The sequence below is a fragment of the Aedes aegypti genome, chromosome 2, assembly GCF_002204515.2.
Source record: "Aedes aegypti strain LVP_AGWG chromosome 2, AaegL5.0 Primary Assembly, whole genome shotgun sequence".
NCBI lineage: Eukaryota > Metazoa > Arthropoda > Insecta > Diptera > Culicidae > Aedes > Aedes aegypti.
Window position 1 is genome coordinate 157,644,768 of NC_035108.1, and position 12,397 is coordinate 157,657,164.

Below are 12,397 nucleotides of genomic sequence, written 5' to 3' on the forward strand. Positions count from 1 at the left end.
TCCCGATTTTCGTATATCAGACGGAAAGGTCTATAAATATATAATTGGTTCTACTGTATCTGAAGATCCATCCTTCCGCTGGAAATACGTTGTTCCAGTTGTTGAAAGGAGAGACATCATCAGAAGAATTCACAGCGAAGCCCACCTAGGGTTCGTCAAGACACTTTCCAAAATTCGCGAAAGGCATTATTGGCCACGCTTAGCTTCAGACGTTAAGCGGTTTTGCAGCCAATGCGAGATATGCCGTGAATCAAAAACACCTAACATTAACGTTCAACCAATTTGCGGAAAGCCCAAGCATTGTTCTCGCCCTTGGGAACTAATATCAATGGACTTCTTAGGCCCGTATCCAAGGTCCAAGAGAGGTTACGTTTGGTTGCTTGTGGTTAGCGACTTTTTCTCAAAATTCGTCATGGTACAATGCTTGCGTTCTGCGACAGCTGCGTCAACTTGCAATTTCGTTGAGAATACGATCTTCAATGTATTCGGCGCACCATCAATTTGCATTACAGATAATGCAACAGTTTTCAAATCTGAGCTGTTCCAGAAAATGTTGCAAAGATTCTCCGTGACCCATTGGCCTCTGTCCGTCTACCACCCCAGCCCTAATCCGGCTGAGCGTGTCAATAGAGTCCTCGTGACAGCCATAAGATGCTCGTTGAACAGAGAAAAAGACCACCGCGATTGGGATAAGGATGTACACCAAATCGCGAAAGCTATACGGACTAATGTTCACGAAAGTACGGGTTTCAGCCCCTACTTCCTTAATTTTGGGCGAAATATGATAAGTTCTGGTAGTGAGTACGAAGCCCTGCGAGAAAGCGAATCACCTAAAAGTCCCCAAGAAGTCAGCAAAGACATGGAACTTCTTTACAGCAAAGTTAAGGAAAACTTGCTTAAGGCGTACCAAAAGTACAGCCATCCATATAACTTGCGTGCTAATCGGAAACACCAGTTCGAGAAAGGAGACGTGGTGTACAAGAAGACCATGTATCTCTCAGACAAGTCTCGAAATTTCGTAGGCAAGTTTGCTAACAAATTCGAGAAAGTTCGCGTGAAAGAAGTCGTTGGTACGAACACCTACGTCTTAGAACGTCTGGATGGCCAACGAATAGCAGGAAGCTATCACGGGTCATTCTTGAAACGAGTGTAAAACGTAAAGCTATGTCGGTCCTTCGCGAGAAGGTACATAAACAACGAAACTATTACTGAAAATACTCAATGAGGTTCCTAAACTACGTCCAATGTTCGAGATGTCAGCTAGTTCTGTTTCCTCACATTGTCGACTAAAAATATTCTGTCCAAAAACACAAGCTATGACTGCATTACGGCCGCGTAATGCATATACTACTTCAAATCTAAAATACACATCTGTGGTGCAACGATGCAGTCCGATCTGAGACGTCCAAGTGTTCCCTCGATCGTTAACGAACTGATAAGCACTAGAAAACAACAAGCTATGACGGTGCATCCTAATTGGCACATAAACCAAAAGTCTGCAATGAAACACTCTTTGAGGTGAAAAATCCATATTTCCGATGTTCGAGAAGTCACCATAAATGTTTCCTCACATCGTAGAGCACTTTCATGCAGTTGCATAAGTCGAACAAACCTAGAACAGATATCCAATTAGAATCTTGCTTATATCGTTTCGTTTATGTTTGTGTTGAGCTGTGTTGCATTGCTTGCAACTTATATAGGTCAATGATGCACTTCGTTGACCTTGACCCAAATCGAATAATTTCAATTTGTTTACAAATTGCAATAGCCCGGAATCACAAAATCTGTTCAATTTCCTTTAATTATCTTCAACCATAGATTTCATCCACAGTTCACTCCATAGTTAGTAGAGAGTCGTTTCACAGTAGTTTCCGTCGTCGAATCGCAGTTTCAGTCCTTAATTTTGAAGAAATTATGTAGAATTAGTTTACCTCCATTCCATCAGCACAGCTCGCGTTCGTTTTTTGTGTTGATCGATTTCGTGTTTCGGTTTTGACAGATCGTCAAAAAGCTTTCGTGTTAGAACCCGGTACTGAAAGTTCGGGATATGTGTGAAGCGTTTGTCGAGATGTTTATGCGTTCGTGATTCGTGTTTTTGCTATGACATTTTGAAATGAATGATTGCGGTTAATTAATTAATGAGTGATTTCGCGTATGATAAGTTATTAAGTAATCATGTATGTATATTTTCAGACCATTGTTCTGAAGTACGTTGGTTATTCGGAAGAAAATATGCTCAGACATTTCTGAGGGTAATTAGGTTTTAGTCAGTAATTCGTTAGTTGAAGATGCTCAGACATTTCTGAGGTAAATTCGGTTTTAGGTATTTTTTCAGACCATTGTTCTGAAGTACGTTGGTTATTCGGAAGAAAATATGCTCAGACATTTCTGAGGGTAATTCGGTTTTAGTCAGTAATTCGTTAGTTGAAGATGCTCAGACATTTCTGAGGTAAATTCGGTTTTAGGTATTAGTTTCTCAGACGTCTCTGAGGTCATTTCAGTTAAGATAAGTTGGTTGATTGAGTACGGTTGTTCGGAGAGAATGTGAGAGTTCAATATGGCATAGCAGAACCAATCATTTGTTTGTATTTATTTAGTTTACTAGTTCAGAAATCTTGTATGTTCTTCGATGTAGTTTGAATTAAAATAGAGTTTGATGTTTAATCTGTGAAATTAATAAAAATTTTGAAATTAATTTCAAAATTTTTATTATTATTAGTGTAGGCGAATATGTAACACTTAAATGTTTTGTGCCAGTCTAAGAATATTCCTTTTTTGTTCGTAATCAAAAGAACAGCAAGCTTTCAGAGTAGCTTTTGTGCCCGATGATTTAAGCTTAAGTAAGTGTTGCGCACGGTGCATAACCAAAGGCAAACGAACTAGACTCTTAAGAAACAATCGATAAGTTATGGAATTTTCCGCAAATTAACTTGTACCTGGTCCTTTGAATTTAGAAAATCCACCAATCGGGAAAAGCGGATCAGTGGAAAGTTTTTAGATTATTTTGAGTCCCCCAGAGCTGACCAATAAAAAAGATCGTACAAAATAGACTGTACATGATAAGGTGGAAATTGCGTCGTAGCTTTAAGGCTCGAACAAATTTATTGCGCTCGTTCCATTTTATTCTGGTGGAGTTCGTTCAAGTGAAAAGATCATTTTCCAAGTCAGTGAAGCTTTTATCGAAAAGTGAAGCCATAGTTCCAAAGTGAACTTTACTATAAATTTGTGAACTTTTATCCGAATTCGAATTTGAATTTACAGAGTCGGATAGTTTGACCTGTAATAGATAATTATTGCCAGTGAGTGATTTATTGTGACCATTCAGGCATCGTCCAGCCCATCCAACGTGGGCAGCTTGTCCAGGCTGGTGCAAATTGTCCCTGGATTGTCCTGAGTCACTTCGAGTCCACGTGATCGGGAATCGCCCACGTGTTCCAATAGGTGTTCCGACTACGGAGTTCCTTCCTGTGTCTAGCCGAAGACTGTTCCGACTAGTGGGCCATTGTGGGTGGAAAATCTCGTCCAACAAGCGTTCCCCCGAATCGATAAGCTCAGACGTGAGCTTGTGCCCAAGTGTGTGCTCGAGTCGCCGATCTGTAATCGAGTAGAATTATCGACGATTGGACTCGTTTCGCCAAAGCGTGAGGCGTAGAGCAACAACAACCCGCTCTAACTCCACCAACCGCCAGGGACGCCTCTACCCTGAAGATCGTGCCCACGCGCGAGTCTACCGTATAGCACACGTTCCAATTAGAATCCGACGAAGCTCTCCTGCCGTCGAGGGACGATCAAGCCATCGCCGTTGGAGCACCACGCCGATGCAGTTAAGGTCAGATCCACACTAGCTTTTGAACAGATTGATTGTATCCGCAAATTGTATATATAGAATAAGCTAAATGAGTTAAATGCGTGACGTCACCAGACAAGTTACTAGGTTTTATTTGAATGTTCACAATAAATTGAGAGCTTGCATATTTTTTTAATAGGTCCTATGCAAATAACTCTCTAAATTCATTTTTCTAAAATAAATTCGTTTAAATTGACTTAGTTTCATAATATTTATTTCGAGTTCGGATTGAAAACGACTCTACTATTCTTTTACGTTTATTTTTAGTAATTATTTAGATTTGTTGGTTCCTTAAGTTAAGACCTTTTCTGCCGCTCAGTTCTGGTTGACTTTTTCTTTTATTTTTTGGTTTAGTTTCCAGTTTTCAGTTGGTTTGTAGTTAGATTTCCGTTCATTTGTCCTTTCGTGTGTGCCATTTTGGAGTTTTTGCTTCTGCATTGAACTATTTGCGACCTGCCCTGAGAAGGGTGGTCTCATACCGGGCTTTGACAGAGTAACGGTCCTTCGGAAGTCGAAGGTGGCGCTAAAGCCGTTGCTTGAGGAGCAGAGAAGAACGTTACACACGGTATGTTTTGGACATAAAACGGAAATGTCCCCAAAAAAAAACCCTCGTGGAACCTGGGCCAGGATCTGGAGTAGCCACATCTGTTTGTTTTTTTTTACCGGAGTTTTACTTATTTTATTGACATGTTCTCTCAAAATCACGAAGATTGATACGTCGCACCGACAAAAAACGGAAATGTCCTCAAAGAGGCCCTGGCGGAACCTGTGTCAGGTGCTCTGGAGTGACCACATCTATTGAAATTTAGTTTATTCTTCCTTTATTGATATGTTCTCCCGAATGCATGAAGATTGAGACGTCGCACGGTATGTTTTGGACATGATTCGGAAATGTCCCCAAACTGGTCCTGGCGGAACCGGCTACGATGTTCCGGAACGGTCCACTTATTCAAATTATGTTGAAATGATGACAATCAACCATTATCTCACGATTTGCATAAAAACTTTAGTGTTGTAGCTGAAATAAATAAAAAAATAATTACATTTCCCGAATTTGGCACCCTCGTGAACCCAGTACAACTAAAACCTTTTTAAAGTGAACTGACAGTAGTTTCAAAAAAATCGAATGGGAAATGACGAAATGGCAGCTGTTTGAAAATGCCTTGTCGGAGGCCGGTAACGTAAAGGTTATATGAGGACTTTTCGTCTCACATGTGCAATAGGTACTATTACTCTTGTGGGAAGTAGCTACTTCTGGGATTCTCATAATTTATTGCTTAGGTCTTGCAATATTGATGGTTTGGTATTGAAACAGATTAAGTAAATTCACATGTAATTTATTATAATATTCGTATTTTCCAACCTATACATTAATTTGAGCATATCATAGAGAAATCAACATGCGTAAAATCCAAACTTAAATATATATTCAACAATACATCGATTTGCATACAATATGTTGCATTCATATGAGCATACTAAATTACATTATTCCTTACATCATAGTCACAGGTTCCCTTATAAAAAAAATAGTCTCAATCATATCTAGATCATCTTTTGGAGATTCCCAATTTAAATTCACGTGGTTTCCATGAGTGGTGCCAATGCCCTAACGATGCAGCGTTAGCGTACGTCTAACACAAACTGTATAAACTAACGATTTCAAGTGTCTGTTTCCGTTTGCCATTCCAGTGTTATTGTAGTTGATTTCACAGATTACGAACGATTGTCTGCTCTCCTGACATCGAATACAAGCGCGATGCACTTGCTCAAATGATTTATTTCGCACCGACTACAGATACCGTTCATACGGTTTCTCCATTCGTGGTTGGAGGATGATTGCTGGTGATGTTCTTCTTTGGATAATCCTGGGCCCATACCGTTGGCAGTCCAATTTCGGCACCGCATGCACTATAACCTGCCGTTCCACAAGGGGACCATCGTGGCATCTTGGAGATCCGATCGTATACGTATGGCCCAGGGCTTCTGGTTGTTCTTGTCTGGAATGGTAAAATGTGACAAGTGATGGGGATTATTTACAAATTACAGTGATCCGAATCACATTTTTAGTTTTGTTTTCGTTGATTTTAGTATTAGTAGTATAATTCTTTAAAGAAATTGTTTGTAATTAAATTCCGCATCTTCTTAAAAAAAAACTTGGATATTGAGGTTCTTATTCAGGTTCCAGTTTAGATTTGAATGTTTTTTTTTACGAATAGGGGGAGATCCCCCAGTGCCGGACAGCACCCAATACCGTACAAAGTCGAAACATTGAGAAATCATAGTCCAATCAAAATGGCGTATTAGTAGAAAAGAAAGCTATTATGTAGACTAATATTTGCGTAGAATAACACAACCTTGAAATATGTATGCCTTTTTAAAAAAGTAGAAAAGTTTGAAAATCTTTAAAAAAATGACGTATTTTCTTAATTTTGAGCCTATTTAGTAATTATTTTGAACATAAAAAATACTTTGGATCCCGCAAGCATGATCGAACGTAATCCTAATTTGATGGTATGAATGTATTTTGTACCATAATCGAAGTAAATATGGACAAATTATAATTTTGGTTAAGCACCTCCTGTCCCTCAGTGTCGGACAGCTTGATTTGTTATATGATATCTTTGTAATTATTACATCAGTGTCTCAAAATACTTTCATTTTTCATGGGTTTCGTCGATCATGGTATCGAACATGCAATAAAATTAAGAAGAATGAACATTCAGAACAACATCGTAAAATGTGCTATTTCTCATCATATATGAAAGAGGTTTTTGATAGGCATCTTGCAAACTAAGAAAAACTCAAATTGTTCTTGTAAATGTTGCAAATGCATTGAATTGGTAATTATGTACTATTCCTAAAGTGTACACATTCAATGATATTTAAATTTACAGATCGTGTTCGGTACTAAAATACATCATCAAAACGCAATGTAAAAATTCATATTTATATTTTCAAATTTATTTTTGTACACTATAAAAATGATAATTTTTATCATAAATGGGTAACACGAGCCCATTGAATTAATATTTTTTGAATTATGAATTTAGTGGCTTAAGTGTCCTGTACTGGAGGATCTCCCCCTATATATAATTGCGTTTTCTAGCAAACTTTAAAAAAATGTTAGTGTTCACAACTTTGACGAAGAAACTATTGGTCTAATTTTTAAGTCCGCGGCTACAAAGCAATGTAACCATGCTGAAGGTTTCTGAGTTCGATTCGCAATCGGTCCAGGATCTTTTCGTAATAGAAATTTCCTTGCCCTCCCTGGGCATAGAGTATCATTGTACCTGCCACACGATATACGAATGCGAAAAATGATAACTTTGGCAAAGAAAGCTCTCAGTCAGTGAATCAAATTGTCATCAAAACAGATGAAAAACAAACAACAAAGCAAGCTCGCTCACAACCGTTTGTCTCAACTGTTGCGGATAAGTATACAATCAGACGCAAAATTGTCATGACAAGCTCAGAGCAAAACATTGTTGAAACCTTTTCAACTCGCGATTAATCAGTTATTTTAAACACAAACCCAAATTTGTTTTATGGATGCTGTTCGATAATGTGTCAATGTTTACCAACACGGAGAAAGTTCTCGAAAATTGCAATGCGAAGCCCAGAAAATCGCTGCGCACGTGGTGATCGATCATTGTCATATTCTGTTCAAGTGATGATAAACTGATGTTGCGGAACGAAATTGTTGCAACAAGAATAGGAGATGACAATGTTTTTGTTGCTGCGTGTTGGGTGACAATTGATTCACTGCTCTCAGTTAATAACTGTGGAAGTGCTCATAAGAACACTAAGCTGATGAGCTGGATTTGTTGTTCATATATTTTAATAATCCTACAAAAAGTGAAAATTAAGACATTTTTCCCGCAAAATTGTTTATTTGGAACAATGTGCACTCCGGATAAGTACCTGATTGTGTGCCACGAGTTGGTAATCCTTCGTCAGATAATCTTTAGCGACTCCGTGGGCCAGAAGGTGTTCAAGGGCGGAGAACTGTTTGTCATTCGGCTCGTACCGAATGTAGTCTCCCATGAAGCATACCGACAAGGTGTGATTGGCGTAGGCATTCGCTATATCCCAGCCTCGACCAACGTATATGAATCCATCACCGCCGAGCTACGGGAACAGAATTTCAATTGAATAAGTGTCCATGATTGGAGCTCGTTATGCAAATCTTACGTAGAAGTTGTTGGGGATGTCTGGTAGATTTAGCTCGGCTACGGCCGCGTCTTGGATAGTTCGCATTTTGATCGAGCATCTGTACATATCTATACAGGGCGTTGACTGGACGCCGATATGGGTAATTAAGACATAAGGTGTAGGATGTTGTAATGGGTACGGTCCGCGGGTATCGCTTTGGGCACCCCAGTTTTGACGATCGATGACTAGATGGCCGTTGCCAAGGTTGGGAACTGTAAGTCAATCTGATGTTATTATGTCGTAACAAATTCTTAGCTCTTGTTAATAATCTACAGTAATAATACTCACTAGTTCCCGATACGTAATTATTACCGAAGAGGATCTCCGGTTGACTAGGACTAGAGTTGCTTTGAGTCTGGTTTATGATGAAATATAATGCTGCAGAGAATGCGATTATAGTAAAAAGGATGAGCGCTCCATAGAGGAAATATCGTTCCTGTCTTAGCGCTGATGATTGCTCCGGTGATGGAAGTCCTCGGCTTTGGTTGTTTCTGCCGGCTGTAATGTACCAGAGGTTATGAGGATTAGTATTCATAAGACAAAGTCACGTACGGTGGCTAGATTTAATCCGTTCTCGTGCAAATATGGGGCTATGTGTTTCTTTCAGTGGTTTCACGCACATTGCACATTGAACCAGGAAATATAAGAATCTTGGTATGAAAGTTTCAATAAGAATCCAGTTTTGATGTTTTTTGAGGTGATCATTGAGAATACAGTTAATCCTCCATGAGTCGATGTTCCATGGCTCGATATCGACTCATGGAACCATACTAGAAACAACATTTCATGGTTACTATGATGGTCCCTTGAAACAGCTTTCCAAAGAATTTCTGTTCCTTGACTCGATATTTTCATGACTTGATGGTCCCTTCAATATCGCCTCATGGAGGTTTCACTGTATTATGCGGACAGCAAGCTCTATTTCGATTAAGCCTCAATACCTCAATAAAAAAAAATATATTGTTGTTAATGATCACGAGCCATACCAATGTTATGATTTTTGAATCGTTTCTCCGACCACAAAAAGGAGGGATGCAGGGTATCCTGGATATCCGAAAAAATGACCACATGGTTTATGGACAACCTCAATTATGCAACATTTATCCTACATTGCACTAATTTCTAATTAAATCTATGTTTGTGTGATGATTTTATTACCTTTAGGTCTGTCTATTTTTGGTCCATACGGGACGAAATTGTTTATATTGACAGAACGATGACAATATTTTATCACATAAAGAACATTGTTATTTTTATTCGACACTTAAAACCCTACCTGTTTTACGTGTTCATATCTTCCCTAGCTCAGTGGTAAAGTCTGTTGATACAAAGCAAAGCCATGCTGAAGGTGTCTGGGTTCGATTCCCAGTCGGTCCAGAATCCTTTCGTATTGGAAGTTTCCTTGACTTCCCTGGCATAGAGTATCATTGGGCCTACCACACGGGGGGACCCATTTCACATAAAGACGTTTTGCATCAGGATGGTTCGCATAAAGACGTTGGGCATAATGAACGTTTCGCATAAAGATTCATACAAGAACAGCTAGCATTTAAACAAGGGGTATAATTCTCCTTATGCCAAACGTCCCTTACGCGAAACGTCTATCCATCAAATATTGCGAAACGTCTCGTTTCCCTGCCACACGATATACGAATGCAAAAATGGCAAGTTTGGCAATGAAATTTCGCAGTCAATAACTGTGGAAGAGCTCATTGAACACTTAGCTAAAAAACGGGCTTTGTACCAGCGGGGACGTAATGCTAAGAAAAAGAAGAATCTATTCCAACCCTCTGAGCAGAATTTTCGCCCTATTTAGGGTAGAATACCCTTTGATTCTCTTTAAAAAATCTACAACAATAGAATTGATTAAAAATTAGTGAAGTACTTGTAGGAGTATCTGGAATAATATGCAGCTTTGGGGCAAAACGACTTTTTAGGGTTTCTAAAAACATTTTAAAAATTGAGACATTTTTCTTGGAGTTTATCATGTAAGGGTCCTAACTATCAGCCCATGACAAAAAATCTAAGCAAAAACGTTAAAAAGGCAACGTGAGTCGTTTTGCCTCAAGGGTACATTTTATCCCAGATTTAATACGGTGCATTTTCACTTTAAACAAGATATATAATAGTCTGCAAAGGCTCTTTCATAAATCTCGTGATTATATTTTTGGGATTGTTCTTTCTCTACCCCCTTATGATCAATTTCCTATCATTTTTTATTTGTTTGGTAAAACACCCCACACCTCCGACGCGCAATATATAAACGACTGGACATAAATCGCGCATAAGGGGCCCAGATAGCCGTAGCGGTAAACGCGCAGCTATTCAGCAAGGCCAAGCTGAGGGTCGTGGGTTCGAATCCCACCGGTCGAGGATCTTTTCGGGTTGGAAATTTTCTCGACTTCCCAGGGCATAGAGTATCTTCGTACCTGCCACACGATATACGCATGCAAAAATGGTCATTGGCATAGTAAGCTCTCAGCTAATAACTGTGGAAGTGCTCATAAGAACACTAAGCTGAGAAGCAGGCTCTGTCCCAGTGGGGACGTAACGCCAGAAAGAAGAAGATAAATCGCGATAATTCTGCAGAAAACACTAGTGGATTTTAAAAACGTCACCTATGCCTGGTGCTCTGGATGAATCAATAACAAAATGTTGAAAAGACAGAAGGTACAAAGACAAAAGGTCGAAGAACAAGAACTAAGGGACAAAAGGTCGAAATTTATTTTTCACAGAAGAAACAAAAAAAAACCAACTTGGCAAATTATTATCGACCTTTTGTCTTTCGACCTTTTGTTCTTTCGACCTGTTGTTCATGAACAGCTTTGGAGTAGCCAATAGAGTGGTTCAAAAAATCCACACCGCTCATTTGATTCAAGAAGTAGTGTTTGATGCAGGATCAAACGTGTTGCGCGTCGCTCGTGTAGCATGATATAGTGCCGCGTATCGCGAATCGGGTTACTAGTGTTTGACACTTGTTCGGTGAACAATACGTTAATCGAAAAATATCACGAATCAGGTTGGGCACATCACCAATTAAAGGTGACTCCCAGATCTTTACCTTATTCCACTAACTGAATATCCTTTCGATGACAACTATGGAGATGCAGAAGATTCTTCGGTCTCTAATAACAATGGTTGTCTAACTAACATTTCTTCCCTTCCCCGATGACTGTAAGAACGTGGCCGGCGCCGTTATTGACTTTTCAATTTTGAGCTCTCGATTGCAGGTTGGTTAGTTGCGCCACCGTATTTATTAAGAAGAATTTAATGCCAAGATAATTTATAGTTCGTCACAGAAAAAATGAAAAGAATGGGTTGAGAAACGGCGGAGATATAGCTCTCTGAAGTTGATCATTTTGTATAGTAAAACGGCTTTGGTGCATTTTATTTGACCAATAATGTATATACAATTCGTCTAATGAACTATTTCACGATATTGAAAAATATTAAAAACAAATTTTTAGCTCCGGTTGTACATAATACAGAAAAACATAAATCGCCACAAATGTTTTTTCTCAAAACAAAAGTTTTGATATTCGAGAAATTTGTTGTGAAATATCCTTCTCCATAAAAAATGAAACGATTTAAATTATTTTGCTCCACTGTAAGTATTAGCGTAGCCGGTAGTCTATTCTAAAAATATTAGGAATTTATCAGGATTAAAGGATAGCAAAAATCCTACCATCTCAGTCTAGAAATATATACTGTAGACAACAACCTTCCAGTGAATGAATTCTCATTCAGATTTTGTTTACCGTCAGATATACATTGTCTGTTTGGCAAAAATCGAACCGTGTCAAAATAGTACGGTTGTTTTAATTGAAACTTCTATCGTCGTGATAATTACCACGAATTAAATTTACCTATTTCAAACATGAATGGTCCTCAGAAATATTGATATTAACAGAATTGTTGACTGACCCATGATCAAATCGATTGTATGTATGTATTTCCGTGTTGCCAAAATCGAAAAACTTTGCCGAACAAATATGCTTTATCAATACATAGAAAATTTAAGAAATATTGTTACTAGCGTTACCTAGCAGATGAATTATCATTCATTCAAGATCTCAATATATAACAGATTAAAAAAAAACCTAGCGAATGAATTTTGAACCGGATATTTAATACATCTGTCAAATAGCCCTCGATCTGTTGATATTTCGTGATGTTGAATAGCTGAAATTTTGTTACTAGCACCACCTAGCGGATTCCCAATCATTACTAGATAGCCCTTAGTCTGCTGAACAACTTTGCCAAATACACCAACCTTCTAACTCATCAGGATCTTAAGATAGAAGATTGAAGAAAATTTGTTACTACCGCCACCTA

The 12,397-nt window shown here is 38.6% G+C and overlaps 1 protein-coding gene across 4 annotated transcripts in view; it reads right to left on the bottom strand.

Moving 5' to 3' along the window:
* Positions 1-5,168: 5,168 nt before the first annotated feature.
* LOC110674008 (peptidoglycan-recognition protein LA-like) overlaps positions 5,169-12,397 on the bottom strand; it is a 50,009-nt gene continuing 42,780 nt past the window's right edge. For 3 of the 4 annotated variants that reach the window (XM_021842925.1, XM_021842927.1, XM_021842928.1), the window contains exons 2-5: positions 8,351-8,560; positions 8,042-8,274; positions 7,772-7,978; positions 5,169-5,847 (exon numbers count right to left, since the gene is read on the bottom strand). In XM_021842925.1, the coding sequence (XP_021698617.1) occupies positions 5,653-5,847; positions 7,772-7,978; positions 8,042-8,274; positions 8,351-8,560 (845 nt within the window). In that variant the 3' untranslated portion in view covers positions 5,169-5,652. The remainder of the gene's footprint in view (positions 5,848-7,771; positions 7,979-8,041; positions 8,275-8,350; positions 8,561-12,397) is intronic. The other variant, XM_021842926.1, reaches the window with a different exon arrangement.